This window comes from Quercus suber, unplaced genomic scaffold (genome assembly GCF_002906115.3).
Source record: "Quercus suber isolate HL8 unplaced genomic scaffold, Cork oak 2.0 scaffold_783, whole genome shotgun sequence".
Lineage (NCBI taxonomy): Eukaryota > Viridiplantae > Streptophyta > Magnoliopsida > Fagales > Fagaceae > Quercus > Quercus suber.
The window spans coordinates 48487-74207 of NW_027070219.1; the positions used below are offsets into that span (position 1 = coordinate 48487).

The 25721-nt window shown below is 37.9% G+C and overlaps 3 protein-coding genes across 3 annotated transcripts; 1 reads left to right on the forward strand and 2 right to left on the reverse strand.

Moving 5' to 3' along the window:
• Nucleotides 1-6165: 6165 nt before the first annotated feature.
• On the reverse strand, nt 6166-7562 carry LOC111984823 (glutathione S-transferase U19). Its single transcript, XM_024016445.2, has 2 exons — nt 7215-7562; nt 6166-6521 (listed from the first exon to the last, which is right to left on the reverse strand). The coding sequence occupies exons 1-2, from the start codon at nt 7533-7535 to the stop codon at nt 6171-6173; spliced, it is 672 nt and encodes a 223-aa protein (XP_023872213.2). The 5' UTR covers nt 7536-7562; the 3' UTR covers nt 6166-6170.
• Nucleotides 7563-12695: 5133 nt separating this feature from the next.
• Nucleotides 12696-13477, reverse strand: LOC136064858 (uncharacterized mitochondrial protein AtMg00810-like). Its single transcript, XM_065767201.1, has 2 exons — nt 13004-13477; nt 12696-12860 (listed from the first exon to the last, which is right to left on the reverse strand). The coding sequence occupies exons 1-2, from the start codon at nt 13475-13477 to the stop codon at nt 12696-12698; spliced, it is 639 nt and encodes a 212-aa protein (XP_065623273.1).
• Nucleotides 13478-18012: 4535 nt separating this feature from the next.
• Nucleotides 18013-19885, forward strand: LOC111984808 (protein ALTERED XYLOGLUCAN 9). The gene has a single exon (XM_024016430.2). The coding sequence runs from the start codon at nt 18450-18452 to the stop codon at nt 19548-19550; it is 1101 nt and encodes a 366-aa protein (XP_023872198.1). The 5' UTR covers nt 18013-18449; the 3' UTR covers nt 19551-19885.
• Nucleotides 19886-25721: the final 5836 nt, after the last annotated feature.

Below are 25721 nucleotides of genomic sequence, written 5' to 3' on the forward strand. Positions count from 1 at the left end.
TGGCAAAGAATGTCGTTGAGTGCTAGGGAGGGCGAAGAGTTGGGTTTGGACGACGAACTCTCAACCAAAAACTTCACCATGGCAGCGAAGTTCCTTACCAAGAAGGCCTTAAACATCGAGGCAGTAACGAGAACTTTCAGTCCTTTTGGAGATCCGTGAAGGGTTTCGAGGTTCAGAGAATCACTTACTACGTTTTGTTGTTTACCTTTGAAAATAAAGAAGAGGCGAAGAGGATAATGAGCAATGCCCCTTGGAGCTTTAACAAACACCTTGTCATACTATAGTGGTACGACAAGGAAGTTCCTCTCTGGGCACTTAAGTTCAATAAAATTCTGACATGGGTTCAGATTCATGATGTTCCAGTAAGATTTATGAATAAAACTGTGGCGGCTAAACTCTGTGAAGTAGTGGGGATGGTTTGTAAAAATACTGATGAGGAAGAGATAGATGGGGGAAGTTTTTTGCGGATGAAGGTGGTCATTGATATAAACATTTCACTGTGCAGGGGGCGGCAAATCTCTTTGTCCCACAGAGAGCAGAGTTGGGTGTCTTTCAAATATGAAAGACTGCCAAACATCTGCTACTGGTGTGGATGCTTGAACCATGTGGATAGAGATTGTGATTTATGGATTAAGAGTGAAGGGAACCTGCCAAAGGAGAGTCAAGCGTACAGGGCATGGATTCATGAAGGGGAAAAGTTCAGTACTCAAAGTCCTGGGCTTCTATGATGCTAAAAAATCTCTTTAAAACAGGCAGTTGATGGTGGGCATGAGGCGGTTCCGTTGGTGGACCTGGCCGATAACCAACCTATCTCGGTAGAGGTTGTGCAAACCGAGAAAGTAGCGGAACCTCAGGAAGAATTAAATGGGGCTCCTGTTGTGTCAAACGCAAAGGATATGATTGCAGATTTTGTGGAGGTAGTAGGCCAAGATTCAGGGAGACATTTGAGAAAAGGCTAGAAGATATTGACACGGCATTGTCAAGATTTGACAATGTGAGTGGCGTGACCTTAGGGGGTAACATAGAAGGAATAGGTGAAGGCATCAAGGCACAAAAGACACCTAGGCTAGCTGAGTCTACCTCGAAGTCTATAGAGAGGCATGCAGAAAAATTGGCTGAGGCTAAGGAGAATACCCAATCACGTGTGCATGAGGAAAATTTGGTAAGTGTCCCCATTTCCCACTCAACACTTTGTGATATTTCAAATATTGTTGGCTCCAGAAAGAATAGTGCTAGGTTGGAAAAAACTAAGAGAGTTAGGAAGAAAATCCATGAAAGCCCAGTGAAGTACGTTGGGCCTACGGGTGTAAAAAACTCAAAAATGTTAGCTTCAAAGATAGACTGTAGTGAGTTACCAAACAAAAAGAGGCACGTTTCCCACTCTAGTTTTGAACCTAACATTTTAATGGTGGAGGCTATGGTGCAGCCCTGCCAACAACAATGAATCTCCTATGCTGGAACTGTTGGGGGCTTGGGAACCCTCAGACAGAGCAGGAGCTTGGTGACTTAATTTGAGCTCATTCTCCCTCAGTCGTGTTCTTAGCCGAAACATGACTAGAAAAAGCTAGGCTAATTTATTTACGAGAAAAGTTCAAGTTTGATGGGATGATAGAATTTTCTAGAGAAGGGAGGGGTGGAGGGGTGGCGGTTTTTTGGAAGAAAGATGTGGATTTCTTAGTGGATACTTATTCCCCGAATCATATTGATGTAGTCATAAATAAAAGGAAGGAGGAGGAGTGGCGATTTACCGGTTTCTATGGGGAATCCGATTCAAGTAACCATCACATCTCCTGGGTAACCTTAAGAAGATTGAACTCCAAATTTTCCTTGCCTTGGCTATGTGCGGGAGACTTCAATGAAATTACTAGAGCTCATGAGAAATTGGGAGGGAGGCATAGGCCAAGTAGGCAAATGGAGGATTTTAGGGACTTGTTGGACGAGTGTGGGTTTCAGGATTTGGGTTTTAGTGGCAATAAGTTCACTTGGTGTAATGGGCATGGAGAGGGGCATACGGTGTGGAAGAGACTTGATAGAGCAGTTAGTACGGCTGAGTGGCTTTCGATGTTCTCGACTTCAAAAGTGGTCCATTTGGAGAGTGGTACATCGGACCATAAACCGATCATCATTTATTTGGCGGGTATTCCCAAAAGAGTGAACAAGCCTTGGAGGTTCAAACAAATGTGGATGAGGGATGAGGGTTGTAGAGGAGTGATTGAAGAGGCATGGTCTTATGATTACATTGGCAGCTCGATGAGAATAGTGGAAGGAAAAATGGATAGACGCCATAGGAATTTGAAGTGGTGGGGCAAAGTAACGTTTGGCAATGTGACCCGAGGGCTTAGAGAGAAAAAAGAACAATTGAGAGTTGCCGAGGAAGCTACTATAAGGGGTGGAAGTTTTTCTCAAGTTCAAGGTTAAAAAGGAGATTTCAAAGCTCTTAGTGTGCAAAGAGCAAATGTGGAAACAGTGGTCTCGTGCTCTTTAGCTGCAAGAGGGTGATAACAACACTAGGTACTTCCATAGTAGAGCTTCTCATCGATTTAGAAGGAACCGAATTGATGCTCTTTAGGATCCGGATGGGGTGTTGTGTACGGACGAAGACGGGATTTCAAACATATTGGTAAATTACTACCAATGCCTTTTCCATTCCTCAAACCCGAGTATGATGAAGGAAGTTGTGGATGGTATTCCTTGCTCTGTTTCGGCTGAGATGAATCAAATGATTATCGATGAGTTGCTAAGAAGGAGGTGGTCATGGCACTGAAGCAAATGGATCCATTGAAGGCCCCGGGTCCTGACAGACTCCCGCCTCTTTTTTTTCAGCATTACTGGTCGTCAGTAGGTGATGATGTGACTGATGCAGTGCTGAGTTGTCTCACCTCGAATGTCATTCCTCCTTCCATAAATCGGACCTACATCGCCCTTATCCCAAGGTAAAAAATCCTTCAAAAGTCACTGATTTTCACCCTATATCTTTATGTAATATAATCTATAAGCTTGTCTCCAAGGTGATTGCAAATAGGCTTAAGGGGGTGTTACCTTTGTTCATTTCGGAATCCTAAAGTGCCTTCCAATCGGACAAGGCAATATCTGATAATATTCTCGTTGCTTTCGAGACCCTCCATCACATGAAGAACCAAAAATCAAAGAAAGCGAGTTTCATGGCCTTGAAGCTTGATATGAGCATGGCATTTGATAGGGTGGAATGGGGTTTCTTAAAGGTCACAACGCTGAAAATGGGCTTCAATGAGAGTTGGGTGGCCTTGGTTATGAGTTGTATTCATTCAGCTTCTTACTCAATTCTGGTAAATGGTGTTCCAAAAGGTGACATTCAGCCACAAAGGGCATTAGGCAAGGGGACCCCCTTTCCCCATACCTATTTTTAATTTTTTCGGAAGCCTTAAAACATCAATTATAGAGGGCAGCCAGGTTTGATGCCATTAGGGGCTTCTCTCTTTGTAGGAATGGCCCAAAAATCACTCATTTATTCTTCGCTGACGACACTTTCCTCTTTCCGTGCCACGATGAGTGACTTGGATGTTACCAACGTATGTTGCTCTTGTACAAGCAAGCCTCAGGTCAAAAGTTAAATAGAGAAAAAACCACCATGTTTTTTAGTAAGGCCACTCCGGTTGAAAGGAAGCTTGAGATAATAGATTTCTTGGGAGTAAGTGAAGTTCGGGAATATGAGAAGTACCTTGCCTTCTGGCGGTGGTTGGGAGAAACAAAAAGGCGAGCCTCAATTCATTAAGGAGAGAGTGTGGAACAAGCTCCAAGGTTGGAAGGAAAAGCTCCTTTCATAAGCGGGAAGGAGGTGCTCCTAAAAGCGGTTGTTCAAGCTATACCTACCTTTGCGATGAGTTGCTTCAAATTCCTTCTTGATTATTTAATGATATTGAGATGATGATTAGGAAATTTTGGTGGGGCCAATGGGGGGACCAACGTAAGATCCACTGGAAAAATTGGAAATCACTATGCAAGCCAAAGCCATTGGGCAGTATGGGTTTTAAGGATTTGGAAAAATTTAACAGGCTATGCTCACCAAGCAAGTGTGGAGATTATTGGTGGATCACTGATCTTTCTTCTATCAAATTTTTAGTGTGAAATACTTTTCAAGTGGTTCTGTTTTTTACGCTCAAGTTTCTTCGGGATCATATGCTTGGCGTAGTATTGTGAAGGCAGGAATTCTTGTCCAATCGAGTTTGCTTTGGAGAATTGGGAATAGTATGAAAATAAACATTTACTATGATAGATGGCTGCCTGGGGGGGACTCGGCTTGCATTATTTCTCTGAAGAAGGAGGAGGCCTCAAATTGGGTCGTTGTAAATTTGTTGTCTCCTGGTGGGAATGGTTGGGATGAAAAGGTTGTTGATGCACTCTTCCTACCGTTTGAAGCTCACAGGATCAAGGGCATCCCTCTTTGTCTCACTGACCAAGAGGACTACATTACATGGCCATGGTGCAGGTCGGGCTTCTATTCTGTAAAAACGGCTACCAACTGCTGTGTGAGACAGAGTTGACTGCCGTGCCATCATGTTCTAATTCTAACAAGATAAAAAGTTTTTGGAAGTGCATTTGGCACTTGAAAGTCCAGAGCAAGGTTAAGGTGTTCTTCTGGCGTGCTTGTTTTGTTGCACTCCCAACAAAGGTAAACCTGAAAAAAAGGAAGGTGCTAGACAATCCTGTGTGTGAGCTGTGTGGTTGCAGGTGGAAAACACGCTTCACACTATTTGGGATTGCGAGCAGGTCCGTGTGGTGTGGTTTCCGTCCTTTACAGATGTGAGCACAAAATCCCAGTGCATTGATTCTTTGTGCAACCTGGTTGGTATTTTCATGGCCGAAAGGAAAAATCTAGAAGAGTTTGCAATGACCGCCTGGCTTATCTGGATTCGGAGAAACAAAATGAGATCAAATGAACCAGCCTTGCCAACCTCAAAGCTGGCTCAGTTAGCTTCGACCCTGTTGGCTGAATTCTAGCATGGAAAACAACATCAGCTTCCAAAGGTTAGGTCCGGTCTGGTAAGGTGGCAGCCACCCCCAGTGAACACAGTGAAAGCCAACTTCGACGGGGCAGTGTTCAAGGCTGACCAGAAAGCCGGTATTGGGGTGGTCCATCACAACAGTGATGGCCGAGTCTTGGCTGCCTTGTCCGAGAAGGTAATGATGCCAGTTACAATGGAAGTTCTTGAGATGCTTGCAGCCTAGAAAGCTGCTCTCTTTGCTCGGGATCTTGGCTATCGTCGTGCGTGCTTTAATGGCGACGCAAAACTCGTTGTGAAGAGCTTGTAGTTTGGGGCTGTTTCAAATGCACTAGCTGGTCATCTTGCAAAAGACTTTATGTCTATAAGGGATTATTTTCAATCCTACTCTATCATCCATATAAGACGGCAAGGGAACTATGTTGCCCATGCTCTAGCTAGGGATGCTAGGTCTTCTTTTCCTTTAAGAGTTTGGTTGGAGGTTGTTTCGCCAAATATTTTCAGCCTTGTTGTAAAAGACTTGCCTCTTTAATACATTTTCTTCCCCGTTTTGGGGTTGTTCCTCAAAAAAAAAAAAAAAAAAAAAAAAAAAAAATGTTCAACCAAATGCAAAGTTATGACCTTGTTGCATTTCGCCACAACGATCCATTGAGACAAGCAAAGCCATTGAAAGACCATTTACATTACAAGTTTTATTTTCCTTTTACTAGTTTCTTAGAAAGAGCAATAGAAAATCAAAGAAAATGATAATTTTCCCTTATTTGTTATCCTCATGAGGATCTAAGACCTCTAAAAGGACAAAAGCAACAAGTTCCAAATGAGATAAGGAGCCAGATAATTGATAAAGCACCAGCGAGTGCAATAGTCATAGACTGCTTTCACTATTCAATGCCATGCATCTTCCTTAGTGAGCGTTTGGATGCATGTCTCTCCTCCTGCGTTTGTGTTTTTGCCTTTTTTTTTTTTTTTTTTTTTAGCGCCTCTTGCTCTGTTCATGGGACATGAACAGTGCATTTAGGCTTATGAACATTCACCGCACTGTTCATGCACGCAGATTACACTGTGCTAGAAACATTGTGCATTGTTCACGAGACCCACAACCACTTTATTCAGAAAAAAAATATATTAAAAATGAGTCTAATAGTACTATTTACATATTTAAAAATTATTTTGCTACAGTGTTTTCAATTTTTAGCAAAATAACTGTATCCAAACAGACCCTAATGTGATGACAAACTCATAGATCTTCTCTGGGTCTGGAAGAACTTTGGCTACAGTCTCTCTTTGCATGCACCTCTTCATCCAGGCTGAGAATTTGGGACAGTGATCCTCAACATTAAACCCTCCAAATTTTTCATAAGCCACAAACCAACTGGTTAGACCAATTGCTATGATGTCAACGAAGCCAAAGGCATCACCACCATAGAAACTTTTGTCTCCTAAGGCTCTCTCTAGCTGCTTCATTATCTCTATGAAATCTTTCTTGGCTAACTCTTTTGCCTCTCCTTCGCTTGTCCATATTTCTCTGCCAGCTTCAAATACCTTTCCAACATAGATATAACCATTATGAACTCACACATGAATACACATAAAAATGATGGCCAAATGCAATAGCAGAATGAGGATTTTACTTTAAGATTTAGGAAGCCAATGGAGAACTAATAATGATAAATATTAATTTAAGAAAGACAATGGAGATATAGTTAACTAATATTTTTATCAACATGTTGTTGCTAACTATATAAAATGTAAAGAAAAGTAAATTCACGTTCTTAAACTATTAAAAGTTATAAGAAGGAAGTAAAGAAATAAGCATTGTATATATAAAAGGAGCAGGCAATTCTGAAACAATAAAAAAAAATTATTCCAAAAAAAAAAAACAATAAAAGAAGTAAATATATGGACTGGGTTAAATTTAATTAAATAAAATTATGCAAATAGTTCTGAACAATAAAAGAAGGAAATATATGGCACGACTGAATTTAATCGAACAATCTAATATACTTGGAAATGTACATAAATTTTTTCAAATAAAAAAAAAATGCAGACACAGTTAACACAAGAAGATTAAAAAAATAAGAATCAATAAAAGAAGGAATTATATGGACTGATGTAAGTTATTTATTTGTTGAGTAAATATTATAACACATGTACATATTTCTTTAAAATTGTATTTACAGTAGTGAGTATATAACAAGATTTAATCTTAATTTGTCCAATTAGTGAGAACCCAACCTTTTTGTCGATAAAGTCAGCCCAGAACCGGGCTTGGGCTCGTTTATATGGGCAAGTTGGGAGTAGTGGTGTGGAGCTGGACCAGACCTCATCGATGTAGCCCACTACAATTGTGGACTCAGATATAGGCTTTCCATTGTGCAGCAAAACTGGCACCTTCTGGTGAATTGGGTTTGATTTCAGCAACAACTCACTCTTGCCTCCAAATAAATTTTCCTCTCTACGTTCATGTTGTACACCTTTCTCCTCCAGTGCAATCTTGGCTCTCATGCAAAATGGACTAGCCCAGCAATCCAACAGAACAACCTCTCCTTTTGACATCTTTACTGTGATCTTCTTCTTTAAATCTTTCTCTCCTTCCTCTTTCTTTTGTGCTTAACCAAATGAGCTTGAAGTTTATATTTATAGGAGAAAGGAAGCCATTGTGGGGACGAGAGTTACAATATTAATGTCTACAAATCCTATGGGGGTCTTCTTGTTTGACCTTCAAGACAATAATATTTTTGGTATCATATGTGAATTAGGTAGTAGTAGTCTGCTTGAAATTTTTGGAATATGCGAACAAAACGAGATGAATAATTTGTCTTGGAGTATAGAGTCTATAGACATTTTTCTTGTGGCAGCCTGCTCAATCTAGGGAGTAAATAAAAATAATATTAAAGCATAATTCAGAAAATGTTAAATAATACAATTAAATATACTTAAATAACTATAAATACAAATTAATTATCATATGAATATATTATAACTGTAATTGTGATGGTAAAAAAAAAACTATTCTTAACTAAGGATTCACCAGGGAAATTTGAACAAGATTTGGATGAAAGACAATGTTTGGATTTCAATTTTTAGTAAAATTAGCTTGGTACCCCCTTATATGCACTAGCATATTTAAAATTAGATACATATCAAATGTTCTTACCTAAGCTAAATATTTGTCAGCTCTAGAAAAAATCTTGTAAGGGTATGTATGACTTGTTAGGACATACACACATGATTCTCCCTTTGGGATTACGCCTCAGCTGAATGGACCGAAGATAGAGGGTTGGGAGTCACTACTTGGTTTAGGTCCGAGAACCAAATTGGGTCTCTTGAGCCCCTTACAAGGGTCTGCGCACCAAATATTAGGTTCAAAGTTAGGATGTGGTTTGGGAAGGTGTTAGACACCTAAGACTACCCTGCTTGTCGACCGGTCTCCATTATATGTTGATAGACCAAATTTAAATAAAAAGTTTATGAAAAGGGCCCTAATCCCTAACCCTAATCACTTATGCTTCGTTTGGGAGTTTATAAGGGAATGAAATGAAATTATCATAAGGGAATGGAATGGAATATAATGTATTTAAGTAAGGGAAAGGAATGGAAAAGAATAGAATGAAATGGAATTAAGTAATCTTGATTGGATGTTTTAAAATAAAGGAATGGAAATGAATGAAAATGAATGGAATGTAAGTAATCTTGTTTGGGAGTAACATGGAGGGAATGGAATGGAATCATTTTATAAAAATATTACTATTAGACCCCTATTTTAAAATAAAAAGGATTGAATATATAGGGGTATTTTGGAAGTTTCAGTAAAAAAATCATTAAATCTAATTTTATTCCCTTCCATTCCTCCCAATTTCGAAGGGAATGAAAATTTGAGATTTTAAGGGAATAGAGAGAAATGAGTGTTCCCTTTTACCCATTCCATTCCCTTCCCACTTAAATTCCCAAATAATGGAATAGACTTTCCATTCCCTTCATTAAAACTCCCAAATAAGGGAATGGAAGAATATTCTAAAATTATTTTTTTTCATTCATTTCCATTCCATTCTCTCCTTCCAAACGAGGCCTTAGGCTTCATTTGGGAGTTCATAAGGGAATTGAATGGAATTAAATGGAATGTTTTTAAGTAAGTGAAAGGAATGGAAAAGAATGGAATGGAATGGAATTAAGTAACCTTAATTGGATGTTTTAAAATTAAGGAATGGAAAGGAATGAAAATGAATGGAATGGAATGTAAGTAATCTTGTTTGGGAGTAACATGAAGGGAATGAAATGGAATCATTTTATGAAAATATTACTATTAGACCCTTATTTTAAAATAAAGAGTTGAATATATAGGGGTATTTTGGGAGTTTTAGTAAAAAAAATCATTAAATCTAATTCCATTCTCTCTCATTCCTCCCAATTTCGGGAGGAATGAAAATTTAAGGTTTTAAGGGAATAGAAAGGAATGAGTGTTCCCTCCTACCAATTCCATTCCTTCCTACTTAAACTCCCAAATAAGAGAATGGACTTTCCATTCTCTCCATTAAACTCTCAAACAAGGGAAGGAAAGAATATTATAAAATTATTATTTTCATTCATTTCCATTCTATTCCATTCCCTCCCCTCAAATGAGGCTTTAATAAATTTAATTAAAAAGAATACACACAACATGTCAAAGATCACATAACAACCAGAAAGGAAAACATATTAAAACCCAAATCAAACAAATTGTACTAAAAAGGAAAATGAACAATTAAATTAAACACATAAAGAAAGATTTCGTAAAAGAAATAAATTCAAAGAAAACATATTATAGAAAAGTTGATTAAAAAAAATAAAGGAAACAAATAATTAACCTAAATTAGCATAGAATCTGAAAAAATCACATTTTATGTTGAATTAACCAAGAATGATAACTAATTAAATAAGAACACGAAAGACAACAATAAACTAAAATTAATTAACCCATATTTCAGATTAGCATGTATAACATAAAGATCATGGTCATCTAATTAACAAATCAAACAAGAACTCAATGATGCCAAAACTAAACAAAGGGTTTCATATTATTCAAGTAAAGAAACTCATGTCTTGACTAAATTATAGAAATAAAACCAAAACTAAACAAATCTAAGCCATGGTTAGATTAACATCATAAAAAGATCACAACATCAACAAAATCAAATAAGAACAGTTAATCCAATATCAAACAAAGAATCATGTGGGTCCTATGTAGCAAAGTGAGAAACCATGGAAGAAAACCCACCTTGCTTTAGAATCACAAGTTTGAGGATATTTATCTACCCCTCGGTGATTACAACACAAAAATTAGATTGAAAATACAAGTGAGATTAAAGAGCACAATAGATTTAAAATAATCACAACTTAAGAATAAAATTATTTTGAAAAAGGATTTTAGAACGAATTGGAAAACAAGCTTCTCCCTTTTGTCAATACTATAGAGAGGTTTTTTAATACTTAAAAATGTGCAAAGGTGCTGTGTGAGTGATTAGAGAATAGAAAACAGGATTTTAGAAAACATGGAAGCTAAAATAAACTCTCTCTAGCTAGGTTTTTGGAGTCTTTTGGACAGTTTTAGACGTTCATAAGGGTCTAGGGCCAGCCCAATCCAAAGATTGAAGCTTTGGGGCCTTAAAAGTGGAAATAACTGGTCCTACAAGTGAGGCTACGCGTGCAACCTCGTGAGTGTGCATACGCAAACTCATTGAGAACCCTAATCTTGACTGCAATGATGGCCCAATTAACTTCAAACAGCCATAACTCACTCATTTTAAATCTAAATTGGGTAAAATTTGTGTTCAAATTTGAAACTAACACTCAGATTATTTTTTTGCTCCAACAATAATAACCAATAACAACCTACCACTTAGGATTTGTTGTAAAAATATTGTAGACAAATCATTTCTCTAGAATGTGTGGTCCTAAAACAGCTAAACTATTAGCAAATTTATTAGTTTCATGGTGTATGTGCTAGATAGAGTTCCGCCAAGCTCTATTGAAGATTCTCCATAATTTATAGATTTATTTCTTTTATTTTTTTATCAAGATTGAAATTCTTTTGGGTGTAGGAAATCTATGTGAGAAAAATATCAAGATTTGAACATTTAAGCTAAAGAGAATCAATTTGCTTCCATAAGTGGAAGGTTGCCTTCACCAAGACATGCAAACTTTGCTCCGTTTCATGGACAATATCCACCTTAACCCTAAATGGATGCAACAACAACCAAATACCATTGAAAAACCACGAGGTCCAACCTTACAAGAGCGGCTGAAACCCAAAGCAAAAATAACTTCATCAGCATTGAAGCTAGAGATTTTGGGCACTAGGATAACAAAGTTTTAGGATTATGCACACAAATCAACTCACAAGTATGTGGAAGAACATCATCCATCAAAGATAATTGACATTAATGAAGAACATCTGGCAAGCAATGGCAGCTCCACATGCAAAAAAAAATTGTATATATACACTTGGTAAAAAAATATTATATGTTAAACTAACCTATTGTGACCACCCTAATAAAAATGTTGGACACCTTGCCTTGAGAATTACAAAATTTGGGTTCAACAAAAATAAGAGTAATATTATATTCACAACATTTTTACAATAATTTCACAACAAATTCAATATATTAAGTTGTTACTAATTCTAATTTGACCCAAATACCGATATTATTTTTTTACCCACCAATAGCAATTTTTTGCTTAAGATAAGATTTATTATAAAAATGTTGTGAATGTAGCATTACTCTAAAATTAATTCTCTCTCTCCCCCCCCCCCAAACATAATTCTTAATCCCTTTTATAAATTTAAAAAAATATATTAAATAACAACAATAAATATTAGCCACCCCCCCCCCCCCCCCAAACATAATTCTTAATCCCTTTTATAAATTTAAAAAAATATATTAAATAACAACAATAAATATTAGCCCAAATAACAACAAACATAAACCAAACAAAAATAAGACAAAACCAAACAACAACAAGTGAACAAATTGTTCAACAAAAAGCCTATTATAAAACAAAAAGATAAAAATTACTAATCATTTAAATTTGTAGATCATTCAACCTATTCAATAAAATAATCTTTAATTAATTTTATTTTTACTTAAAAAATGGTACTAAGAAAAATATTATGGTTGTGAGTTCTCTTTGATGGTAATGATAGTTATACTCTTTTTGACTTTGAAATTCATAACAATTTTGCTCTCCTTAGTGACTTGACTCATAATTGTAGCAAATATTCAAATTATCGCTTTATTAGATTTTGTATAATTTAAATTTCTTAGTGACCATCTTAAAAAAATTTCCTAGAGCCGCTACTGGCACGATGGTTGTAGATGAAATAGACTCCCCATCAACATGGAGCCATTAACCATATGGAGCGTTAATAGGTGTATTCAAAGCTGATAAACTCTGTTAACAATATAAAGCGAGAGAAAGACTGAATAGTCTGTATATTGATGTGTGTAAAATAATGTACAAAAGAAAGCCTTATATAGACTAGGTATGTGTGCAATATAAGTAATATGAGTGCAATACAAGTAAGGTATATAGGGCTAAGCCCAATGAGCTAATCTAGCCTAATCTATACACTAACATCCCCCTTCAAACTCGAGGTGGCAATGAGGAAACCAATTGGAGTTTGGATATAAGATTTCGAAGACGACTAGGCGGGTGAGACTTGATGAAGATATTAGCAGGCTAGTCAGCAGAGGAGATGGAGAACAATTTGAGATTGCCTTTCTTAAGATGCTGGCGAGTGATGTGGCAGTCGATCTCAATGTGCTTGGTGCGTTCGTAGAAGACATCATTATGAGCAATGTAGATAGCACTACGATTGTCACAGTAAAAAGGAGTAGCAGTGGGCTATGGAGCATCCATGTCAGCCAAGAGCCAGCGAAACCAGACAAGCTCGCAGGTGGTGTTGGCAAAGGCACGATACTCAGCCTCAGTACTGGAACGGGAAACAACATCTTGCTTCTTGCTATGCCATGAGACAAGAGAAGTACCCAACAGGAAACAAAAACCTGTGATAGAGCATCGATCAGTCGGATCACCTGCCCAGTCCGCATCTGAATAGCATAAAGCTCAAGAGAAGACCAAGAGGAGTAGTGTAGACCATGATAAAATGTGCCCTTGACATATCGGAGAATCCGAAGAACAGCAGCATAGTGGACAAAACGAGGGCCATCCATGAACTTACTAACCATACCCACGGCATGTGAAATATCCAGACGAGTAACAGTGAAATAGATCAGACTACCAACCAACTGACGATAGCGAGTTGCATCAGATATAGGTTCACCATCCAAGGGTGTCAGTTTTACATTGTATTCCAATGGAGTGGAAATAGTCTTGTTGTTAGTGATACCAGCTTTGGAGAGAAGATCAGAAACATATTTAGCTTGGGAAAGATAATATCCATCAGAGGATGAGGTAACCTCAAGCCCAAGAAAATAACTGAGAGTACCCAAATCTTTCATCTCAAAATGCTAACTAAGGAAGTGCTAAAGAGAGCGGATACCTACAGAATCATCTCCAGTAATAATTATATGATCAACATAAAGAAGAATATGAGTGATACCAATAAAGGATCTTCGAACAAAGAGAGTAGTGTCATGAGGACTCAAAGTGAAACCCTGCTGAGCAACAACTGAACTAAACTTTTCAAACCAAGCTCGAGGAGCCTGCTTGAGGTCATAAAAAGCACAGCGAAGGCAACAAACTTGACTGCCTGAGTGTGGATAACCAAGGGGTGGTTGCATGTATACTTCTTCTTGGAAGTCTCCATTGAGGAAAGCATTCTTCACACCCATTTGATAAAGAGGCCAACGGCGAACAGCAGCCACAGCAATGAGACATCTGACAGATGTAAGGGGAGCAACAGGAGCAAATGTTTCCTCATAGTCAATGCCATACTCCTGAGTAAAGCCCTTGGCAACTAGGCGAGCCTTATATCGTTCAACAGATCCATCAGCCTTGGTCTTGATCTTGTAAACCCACCTACAACCTACTACAGACTGACCAGGAGGCAAATCAACCATATCCCAAGTGTGATTCTTATGAAGGGCAACTAGTTCTTCGTTCATAGCTTGTTGCCAAAGAGGGTCAATATGGGCCTTACGATAGGTGTGAGGTTCATAGAGGGTGGCAAGAGCAAAAGAGCAGTGATAATCAGTGAGATAAGGGGGAGGAATGCTTACCTGAGTGGAACGACGAAGTTTAGGAGCAACAGGAGGCTCAGGAGAGGGTAGTGCCACAGGATCCAAGACAGGCAGGTCATATGCTGGGGACAGAATTGGAGATGAGTCGTCTGGAAAGGCAGCCGATGTCGAAGAATCCTCAACAAGTTCAAGATAGAGAGGGAGGAAAAGATCAGTGAAAATGGGAGACTCTGAGGGAGAGGACGTAGGAAACTGCTGAAGACTTGTGAAATGACGATGTTCCCAAAACTCAACATGACGGCAGGCATGAAGGCGACGAAAAATGGGATCATAGCAGCAAAACCCCTTTTGAGATACACCATAACTAAGGAAACAACAGAGACGAGCACGAGGCTAGAGCTTTGTTCGTTCATGAGGAGGAAGAGAGACAAAGAAAGCACAACCAAAAACTCAAAGAGAGGAGTAGTCAGGAGTTTGACCATAGAGAAGCTCGAATGGAGATTTGTTATGTGTAGTTGGTGAAGGAATACGATTAATGGTGTACACAGTATTGAGTGCACCCTCACCCCAAAAGCGCTCAGGAAGAGAGGCAGAAATGAGAAGGGACGAATAACATCAAGAATGTGACGAGGTTTTCGTTTTGCACGACCATTTTGTTGAGAGGTGTAAGGACAAGACCGCTGAGGGAGGGTACCATGACTGTCTAAAAAGGATAGGAAAGATTGATCATGATATTCTTGATCATTATCTGATCGAAAGACTTCAATGGTGCGATTAAACTATGTTTCAATCATTTTATGAAATGTTTGGTAAATAGACACAAGTTCAGACCTATGGTGAAGCAAATAAATCCAAGTATATCGAGAAAAATCATCTACAAATATGACAAAATATCTAGATCCCCCCTCAGTGGGAATAAGTGCAGGACCCCAAATATCAGAACGTATAAGATCAAAAGGTGCAGAAGAAAATGAGTCACTATTATTAAATGGCAATTTAGTTTGTTTGCCAAAATGACATGAAGTATAATCAAATTTTTGAAACTGAACTGAACCTAAATGACCTTGAGAAGCTAACAACTGAAGATGAGATAAGGATGGATGACCAAGACGAGCATGCCATAAATCAGGTGAGAGTGTGGCAATGGTAGTAGCTGTAGAAATAACTTGTGAAGGAATCTTCAATCATGAACTTCAAACATGCGACCAACCTTACGGCTTGTCCTAAGCACTTGACCTGTCCAGGGATCCTGCACATCCACACCATGATTAGTAAATAGAAGATCTACGCCTAATTCACAAAGTTGACCAACAGAAAGCAAATTGAAGGATAACTTTGGGATATGAAAAGTGTCACTAAGGGACAAACAAGAAGAAGAGATTGTTCATTTATGACTAACAGGCATAGGAGTTCCATCGGCAGTGTAAATGGTGATTGGATTTTCTAAGGGTGCCTTATCAGAAAATTGAGATTCATCAGGAGTCATATGGTTACAACATGTAGTATCAAAAAACTACGGTTGTTTACCTGAGGTGACAGAAAGGGTAGTGGAAGTGCAGGATAAAACCTGTTGAACAATTGCCTCAATATCAGCCATAGTAAGTGAGGAAGCCAAAGATGGACCTATAGGAACCGATGGATCTAAAGGACATACAGCAGCTGCCAGAGGAAGAGAAGCTTTATTCTGCTCTTGCACAAATTTTTGCAGTTTGCGACAAACTGAGATGTCATGGCCTTTAGCACGGCAAAACTTGCAGTGAGTACCTTTGGAAGACTGAGAGGTGGGACGCCTAGAGTTTATTCGTGGAGGAGCAGTGAATGCAGTAATGGGAGGCTGTGGAGATGGTGTAGCCAATACATGATCAGATGATGACATGTGATGAGTAGGCCGATGGTTTTCCTCAGAAATGAGCTCCTTAACTGCAATATCAAGAGAAGGAGTAGGAGACCGGCTAAGTAGAGAAGCCCTAGTAGGCTCAAAATCCTCACGTAAACCCATCATGAAGTGCATAAATTTACGACGATCCTGATATTTGACAAATAGCTCAATGTCCTTAGAACACACTAGTAGAGGATCTGCAGTAAAGAGTTGTTCCCACATAGTAGAAGTCTCAGAATAAAAATCATAAATAGACTGACCTAGCTCTTGGCATATTTGATAAAGTTTTGATTCAATGTGGAACTCCAAGCTTGAAACATTTGTACAATTATAACGATCGGCCAAAAATTTCCAAGCAGCCTCAGCAGTTTCAAGACGAGGAAGAAGATTATGAATGGAGGGAATAGATGTATTGATAAACCAAGACAAGATCTTACTCTGAATACTCTCCCATTCCTTTAGGCGTTCTTCATAGTCATCAACAGTCTTGGAGGCATCTTCAGCAGCTGTGGCTTTGGACTTAGGGTTTGATACTGGTTTAGGAATTGAACTAGTCATATATCTTCACAGTTTATGACCCTTGAGAAAGACAGTCATATTCTAAGACCATGCATGATAACTAGTAGGACCATCCAACATAATGGTGATAGGACGAATGATATCTCGTTCGTTTTATTGAGCCATAATGAAGAAAATGACCAAAAAGTGGGATTTAGAGACCTTAAATAAAGAAATAGATCCCAAAATTGGAATCTACGTGAAAAACTGAGCAAGACAGGCCCTGTTAAAAATTTTTGACTTTGGTTAAAGTCAACGGTCAACGGTCTGGTCAACGGTCAATGGCTGAATGTTGACGTATGCTGACGTGGGATGATGACGTGGCTATGTGACGTCACTCTAGGGCTAACGTGGCAGGACGCAATGCGGGACAGGCGCGTGGAAGCTCGTGACAGAGATGATCCGGCGCGTGAGGTGCGTGGTGGCGCGTGCAGGCGCGTGGTGACGCGTGCTCGTGATGCAGAAACTTCAGCTGGCACGTGGGAGCGCGTGAGAGGTGGTTTCTGGCTGTTCTTGGTTAGGCTTTGCTCAGGATTGTTAGATCTACAAATATGTGCCTTGACTTTGGCGGTTTGATCAACAAACTGACGAAATCCGAGTGTTCTAGGGCTGTGGGCGTGATGGCGGTGACTCGCTTTTGACAGTGACTATTGGACGAAGGCAAGGGCAGCGGAAGAATGCCGGAGATGTCCACAGGAACCAAAAAATCAGAGGAAAAACTCTGATACCATGTTAACAATATAAAGTAAGAGAAAAACTGAATAGTCTGTATATTAATGTGTGTAAAATAATGTACAAAGAAGAGCCTTATATAGGCTAGGTATGTGTGCAGTACAAGTAATATGAGTGTAGTACAAGTAAAGTATATAGGGCTAAACCCAATAGGCTAATCTAACCTAATCTATACACTAACAAACTCAAACGTAGTTACAATCCTTATCCCGACGACCAATGCGCCAACAATAATAACAAAATAAGGGCAATCTCTCATATTTCAATCTCATCCATACTAATGGTAAATCTTTGATACATACTCAACACACTAGCATTAATGGCTTTGTCAGATCTAATAAGACTCGAACGTGTAGGCATTTGCCTTACCCAATACTATCTTTTGTTTTGTATATCAACCTTGATTAGCGTCTCTAAGTTTCTCACTCATCTCCAACATCATATAATGGAAAGTTGAATAAAATGAACCGTGAGCCATGTAAATTACTTAAAAAGAAAAAAAAAATGCTACACTCATAATATTTTCTTAAAAAAATTTTAATAACAAATTATTATTAGTTTTAATCTAAATTTATTAATATCAGTAAGAAACAACTTCCCATTTAAGACTTACTGCAAAAATATCTGCTTTCCCTTGCCAAAACAACGATAGCAAAGGAAGGAAGTAGAATAGCCAGGTGGCATTGGGGTGAGAAGGGGTATTTTCTTAGCTCACGTTAGAAAGGCATGGTGTATGATTGACTAACGTGGGCCGCCCCTCTAGAAGACAGGAATCATCTTCTTCAATATCCGGTTCTGTAGAACCAAAAGAATGTTTGAATCTTTTCATCTTCACATTCATAAATATAAACAAACAATGCATCACCGCATACACGCGCGCACACACAGGCCGTTGCCTGCCGTTGTTGTTACATTCCTATCATCAGCAAGAATAACTGCCTTAGTTTTGAAGCCATAACTAAAAATAAATAAACCATAAAAAAAAAAAAAAAAAAAATACCCTCTCTCACCCTCACCCACTATTTTTCTTTCTCTATCAAAATTTCAACACACCAACTTCTTCCTTTAAACCTTTGTTTCCAAGAAAAGATATCTTATTTATTATTTTTGAATGATTGAATAATGATAACGCTAGGAGCGATCCAATTGGGAGTGATGGCGGCGTGCGTGGTGTTGTTGGTGCCCATGGGAATGGCGGGGTGGCATCTCAGCCGCAACAAGATGCTTTTCTTCAGTGGGGCCCTCTTCATCACCCTCGCCGTTGGGGTCCACCTCACCCCTTACTTCCCTTCCATCTCCGACTTCGCCTCTTCCTTCGTCGTCTTCGACTTCCACCGCCACTCCTGCCTCTCCCTCCTCCACGAAGTCGTCTGGGAGGACCCACCGCCTCCCGACCCCATCAACTCTTCTTCTTCTTCTTCTTCTTCAGATGGGCCTTGGCGGTGGTCCTCCTCGAGAAATGTCGTGTCTTGTGACTTCCGGCGACTCTCTCCGCCGGACACCTCCGATTTGCTCAACGGCTCGTGGGTCGTCGTCGCCGGCGACTCCCAAGCTCGATACGTCGCTCTCGCTTTGCTTCAGTTGGTCTTGGGCCAAGACTCTGACCGCATCCCGTCTGTCAAGTCCGATTTGTTCAAGCGCCACTCCGATTACCAAATCGTTCTTGACCCGATTGGGTTCAAGTTGGATTTCGTTTGGGCTCCTTACGTTTCCAATTTGACCCATTTGCTCCACGGTTTCCAGCGTAATCGGACTTACCCTGATGTTTTGGTCATGGGTTCTGGCCTGTGGCACATGCTTCACTTCACCAATGCGTCGGATTACACTCTTCATTTACACTCGTTGAGGAATTCTGTGGTTTCCTTGTTGCCCATTTCGCCCGAGTTAGGCACTGAAGGACCGGTAACTGGGTCGGTGTCGGTTAGATCGCCCCATTTGTTCTGGATTGGGATGCCAACGTTGATAAACTCGATGCTGAATACGGAGGAGAAGAGGGAGAAGATGACTGACACAATGCGGGTTGCTTACGAAGAAGCATTGCGCCGAAGCAAGGTGCTGAGGCAATCCGGAGGCCCGCTTTTGTTGCTGGATATGGAGTCTTTGACATGGAATTGTGGGGTCAAATGTACAGAGGATGGGATGCATTATGATGGGGCTGTTTATGAAGCTGCAGTTCATATCATGCTTAATGCATTGCTCATTGAATCTGATCAGACGCTTTGATTCCAAGTACATACATGAACATGATTGTGATCAGCATCACACGTGCAAAGATCGAGGAGGTTGAATTCTTGCCTCTAATCTTGCTTCTTTGATTATTTTTTTTTTGTCTTCTGATTAACTTAGGAGCAGAGTTTGATTCTTTTTTTGCCGTAGGAAACACATATTGAGATTCATTGTTTCTTGTTCTTTTTCAATATTGGATACTCATAGCACTTGTATTCTATATAGTCAGTGAATCGGGTACTCTCACTTGCAATTTTGATTTGAATTGAATTCAAAGTTCTTGTATGAATGGTATATACATTTTTTTTGGGTATAGAGATCATGTTTTCTCACATGTGAGGCCCTGTAGATAGTGTTTGGAATTTGGATGGATTTTCTGATTATGCAGCACAATATTGATTCAGTGCGTACAAATGTATGGGCTTTCACCATTCTGCTTATGTTTAATAGTTTTCTATTATGTTTTCTTCTCAAGAGAATCGATCCTGTATCTAGAATTATGAGTGAAGCGAGATATTGCTTGATGTTTCCAAGGTTGCCTTTTTGTGCTCTCTAGGTTTGCTTTAACAAGCATACGAACATTTTTGGCTGCATATTCTTGGAATAATAGGCTTATCATTCACAGGTGACTTATGAACTGTATCAGCATTTTTCATTATTATGGATGTCACTTTAAAGTTTACTGGCATTTCAGCTATTTTAATTTCTCAGAGAAAGTACAATTTGTTGGAGCTCTGGTAAGAATTAGTTTGGAGCTCTGGTAAGAATTAGTTTGCAAAACGTCATTCATTTTAAGGGCCAGTTTGAAACCAACTTGCCAGATTGGTTGATACCAAAATTCTGGTTCATGACTCACAGTGTTGGTTTTAGTTTGATCCTTTTTGGAAGTATATTGGGTTTTGAGTTGGACTTCTTTTCTCTTTGGGTGTAACGTGTGAAGCTGAACAGATATTTTTTTCTTTTCCCCTCCTTTCTCTTGGTGGTCTTATTCAAACCTATTTCCATGCCAATAATGTAACAAGAAACTGAAATAATATTAGTGTACTTCACTTTTCATTTCTTTTTCTCTCTTTCTTTACTTATTTTTTGCAGGGAAGATATGCATGTAATTTGTGGTTGGTATGTTGGATTATCCAACTATTGTCGTTTATTTATGTTTAATTTTATGGATTTGACATAATATATTCAAAAAAGAAAAATAAAAAGAATTAAATATAGTGAAATATTGAAGTATTTTCAGGATTTTATTTTATTTTATTATTACTTTTTTTCCAGTGCTTGACCGGTCTGCATTTGAGGATTAGGGAAAAGAGGAAAAAGGGTTGGGGAGACTTTTGGGGACTCGAACTTAAATTTTGTGTGGTTGATAGGTCATTTTGATTAAGCAAGCTTGTATTAGTTTATTTTGTGCTTGATGTATTATTGCTAAATAGTGTACTGACTGGCATGTTGCTTGATTTGCACATATCGTGTTTTGATCTTTTATTTTTTTTAGTAATAAAAAATTTCATTATAGAAAGCATGTAAAGGGGCACAACCCTCATACACAGGATGTATACGGGAGTGGACCTTAAAAGATTAGCAAAGAAAAGATCTAAAACCTCAAAAAAGTTTGAGGATGAAAGGTGAACCATAGTTTCATCCATTCATATAGCATCCTGAAACACAAAATCAAGAATTTCAATCTATTTGTGGACAACTTGGTTCTTTCAAAATTAAGTGCATTCCTTTCCCTCCAAATGCACCACATCAAACACATATCATGTGTTAATCTACTATGCATATAGTTATCTTCATTTCAATTGTGAGTCCAATTCAAAATTTGAGGATATGGGAAAAGAGAGAAAAGGGTGGGCGAGACTTTGGGGGAGTTGAAGTTAATTTTGTGTGATTGATAGGTCAATTTGGTTCACCAAGATTTCATTTAGGTTATTTTGTATTTGTTGTGTTTTTGCTTAATATGTACTGAATCTGGTATAGGTAGGTAGTTTATGACTCAACTTCTGCCTTTGAGCTAGGTCTTGATGTGGCTAAGGTTAGAAATTAAGGGTTATGGGAATTAGGTAAATGGACTAACAAAATTGTATTATATTGCTTAACCTTGCTTATTTATACATGGCAAGGTAACTTCCTATTGGACAGCCTTTTGATTACATATAATTGGCCAATTCAAAACTAACTAACCAAGCCCATGTCATTAACAACCTTTGTTACAAAAGGAAGCAATACTAAACTGTTACAAAAGGTGCTTATCTGATCACAAAGATGATCATACTTGTGAAGATTCACTGTATCAGTCTTCACATGTTGCCTGATGTGCACATATTATGTTTTAATTTATTATGCAGTTATATGCATTTCAATCATGAGTCCCACTCAAGGGACTTGCGAAAAGAGAGAAATGGGGTGGGGGAGACTTTGAGGGACGTGAAGTTAATTTTTTGTGGTTGATAGATTGGTCATTTTGAATCTTTGATTAACCTATTTTTCATTTGATTTCTTTTGTATGCTGTTATTTTGCTAAGTAATGTACTGAATCTAGGATGGTTAGGTTAACCCAGTTTATGGCTTTACTGTTGCCTTTGAGCTAGGCCTTGGGATGTTGCCTGATGTGTTTTAATCTATTATGCAGTTATATTCATTTCAAAACTGTTTCTTCTTCTGTTCTGTTGCTAACTTGAAAATCAAATAACTCTGTTGACTGAAGACAGGAAAAATGGTTTTCCGCAGAGAATTGGAGGCATTAATTCCTCTTTGTCATATGAACGTTGACGAAGAGGATCCAATGTTATATTGTTTTTGCTGATGACATTAGAAAAATATAAAAATAAAAATTTCTTTTTGCATAATTTTAGTTGAAGAAATAACAATAAGGACAGTTTTGACTTTTGAGTAGTAACTCTGGAGAGGATGAAGCATGAACTACGGTCAATCCATCTGCAGTAATCTGTTTAAACTTTTTTTTTTTTTAATATCTTAGCATAAGCTAATGAATATATGACAACAGTGTCTACAGCTATCATAACATTATAATCAGGAAGAGTTAAGAAGTTTGTTTCTGTTGCTCAATGAGAAGTTCACGATTTACACTTATTTTTCTGGCTAATTAGCAAAGAGATGAGTGGATGAAGCTTGTTTCTGTATCTTTTTTCTTTAGTTTGGTTTTTTAACTCCATAACATGATTTATTGTTTTTGTATGTTTTTATCTATGCTCTCTTCATGTAGGAGTAGGAGTTTTCCTTTTAGATCTAAATACTCTTAGAATTACTTGATAAAGTCTAGATGAAGTCCCTTGGTATATATGCTTTTTGCAGACAATATGGTGTTTTTGGATGGAACTTACCCAAGTTGGAAATCTTGAGGGAGGATTTAGAATCTAAATGTTTTAGGTTAAGCTAGTCTAAAATAGAGTACTTGGAGTGTAAGTTTAGTAAAAGGAGATTTAAAGATGGAGTGGTAAAACTTGTCAGGCAAGAAATACTTTAGAGTGAATGCCAATTATTTTAAGCTTGGACTGGACCAGTCTGACCGGGTTACAATGAAACGGCTTGATTAACGGTTCTCAAAAGATAAGCATCTAAAAGATCTAAAAACTCAAAGACATGTTTTAACTAGTTTGCAATTATATGCATTTCTATCATGAGTCCAATTTAAACCTGAGTAGTCTGCATTTCAGGATATGGGAAAAGAGAGGAAAGGGTGGGTGAGACTCTTGAGGGACTTGAAGTTAATTTTGTGTGGTTGATAGGTCAATTTGATTAACATTTTTCATTTGGCTTATTTTTTGTTTGTTGTATTTTGGCAAGATAGTTTACTGAATCTGGTGTAGGTAGGTGAACCTCGTTTTTGACTATTGTTACCTTTGAGCTAGGTCTTGGAATGTTGCCTGATGTGCACATATCGTGTTTTAATCTCTTATGCAGTCTAATGCAATTCAATCTTGAGTCCAACTCAAGCCTAACTAGTTTGCATTTGTGAGCTAGGGAAAAGAGAGAAAAAGGGTTGGGGAGTGTAGGTAGGTGAACCTAGTTTATGACTTCCATTGTCTTCGAGCTAGGTCTTGGCACGTTGCCTGATGTGCACATAGCATGTTTTAATCTACAACGCAGTTTGGTGCATTTCACTCATGAGTCCAACTCAAACCTGACTAGTTTGCATTTGTCGATTTGGTAAAAAGGAGAAAAGGCTGGGGAGACTTAATGTTCTTTGGTTGATAGGTCATTTTGATTAACCAGTTTTTCATTTTGTATTTGTTGTGTTTTTGCTAAGTAATGTACTGAACCTGGCATGTTTATTTATTTTTTGGTAGAATCTGGCTTAGGTGAACCCAATTTATGACCTCTACTTTTGCCTTTGAGCTAGGCATTGGGATGTTGCCTGATGTGTTTTAATCTATTAGAGCACTCATAATAAAGATGCTAAAATAACTCAAAAGTTATTTTAGCATCTCAACCACTCAAAAAAGCCCTACAACAAAGTTGCTATAGCTAAAATTGTTAGCTATAATTTACCTTCATGCTACAGGGAGCTGTTATAGCTGTTATCAATAACAGCTTACTATAGCACGAAGGTAAACATAAAAATCACTTTTTTATTCCCAACGTCTCTTTTATCTCAATCTCAACTCTCTTCTGTCTTCTCTCTCCTCTTTCACTTCTTTGTTCTCTTTCTCTCCTGTGCCTTGTGATTGTCCTTAGTGGTTTCGTGGTTGTGCTCCAGCGGTTTGTGGGTCTAATTTGGTGGGTGAGGTCATAAGGCACGGTGGTGATGTGTGTCTGATTTGGTGGGTCTCGATGGCTTAGTTGTTTTTGTCTTGGTGGCTTGATATTTTCAAATTTGAGGTTTAAGGGTTTTTTGGTATTGACATTTGGGTTTTTGGTATTTTGTAGAGAATATTTTTGATGAGTATTGATAATCGAATGTGATATTAGGATTTTTGATGGGTCGTGGATCACTGTGGGTCGTGGGTTACGGTGAGTGTGTGACTGAGATTTGGTGGTGTTTGTATCGGTGGTGTTTTTTGGGTTTCTAAGTTGCTGTGTATGTATCGGTGGTGTTTTTATCGATTGTATTTTCTAAGTTGCTGTGTTTCTTGGCGACAATTGGTTGTTGGGTTTTGTCTCGGTGGGTCTCGAAGGTTTGGTTTTTTTTTTTTAATGAGATGAATGTCAAAATAGAGTCTTTGATGTTGGGTGTGAGTTGTTAAAATAGATAAAGTTGGTTTTTAAGTTCCTAAAAGCTATATTTTATAGCTTCCTTACTGTGAATGCTCTTATTTACATCTTAATTGATTATAACACCATCATAATTTGATCGGTTAATCTTTGATCTTTGGTCTAATATAAAGAAATTGGTTCTTTTTATAAATGATTTGGGTCTTTAAAATATAAAATATTGGTGAGTACTTTAGATATATTAAATCAATAATTTATCGTAAAAAGATCAAAGAGAAAGTGATTATAAGGTAAAGGCACAGTTGAAAATGCCATCTCCTTTACCGTGATTGTTCTAGCTTTTACATTAGAGCAAAACATTTCGGAACCATCTATTCACATGTATCACTTCAAGATTACCAATAATTTTATACTCTGTATATATATTCTACACAAAATAGCTATATCAAACTCTTCATTGAATAGTTTTATATGATATCAAATTATCACTTCCAAAATTATAAATAATTCAGTCTTTAGCATTCTCATTATGTTCTCATTATTCTCATTACATAAGGAGGTTTATAATATGTCACCATATAACAAGAAGACCATTAATTTAGTATGAATAATAGCTTAGCCTAATAAGACCAAATCTCAAATTAAAAAATGAAACAAGAAAAGATGCTATTGTTTTTGGTAGGTTTAGTGCTTCCGGGTTATTTTAGGATTGAGATCTTTTTTTTTTTTTTTTTTTTTTTAGAGTTTCAATTTTTGATGTTCGCTTCTGATAATTGTACTTTTTATCATCAGGCTAAGGCATCTATTAGTTTTTGAAGTAAACGAAAATTAAACTCCAAATCTTTTATTTAACTATCGAAAATTTTACTAGTTGAGCTAACTAGAACTAACATTTTTTTAGGATTAAGTTGTTCCATCTTGATCTGTATTTTTGTTAGATAATAGACTGACAGAAACTAGGTTGTTAATTACCAATCATCAACAAAAATAATA

Bases quoted from the DNA above. Each gene is read 5' to 3' on its own strand.
- LOC111984823 (XM_024016445.2), bottom strand. From the start codon at position 7,535: ATGTCAAAAGGAGAGGTTGTTCTGTTGGATTGCTGGGCTAGTCCATTT. The intron at 6,522-7,214 runs GTTGGGTTCTCA...TATGTTGGAAAG, and splicing joins CTGACTTTATCGACAAAAAG to GTATTTGAAGCTGGCAGAGA.
- LOC136064858 (XM_065767201.1), bottom strand. From the start codon at position 13,477: ATGAAAGATTTGGGTACTCTCAGTTATTTTCTTGGGCTTGAGGTTACC. The intron at 12,861-13,003 runs GTACTTCTCTTG...GATGCTCCATAG, and splicing joins AGGTTTTTGTTTCCTGTTGG to CCCACTGCTACTCCTTTTTA.
- LOC111984808 (XM_024016430.2), top strand. From the start codon at position 18,450: ATGATAACGCTAGGAGCGATCCAATTGGGAGTGATGGCGGCGTGCGTG.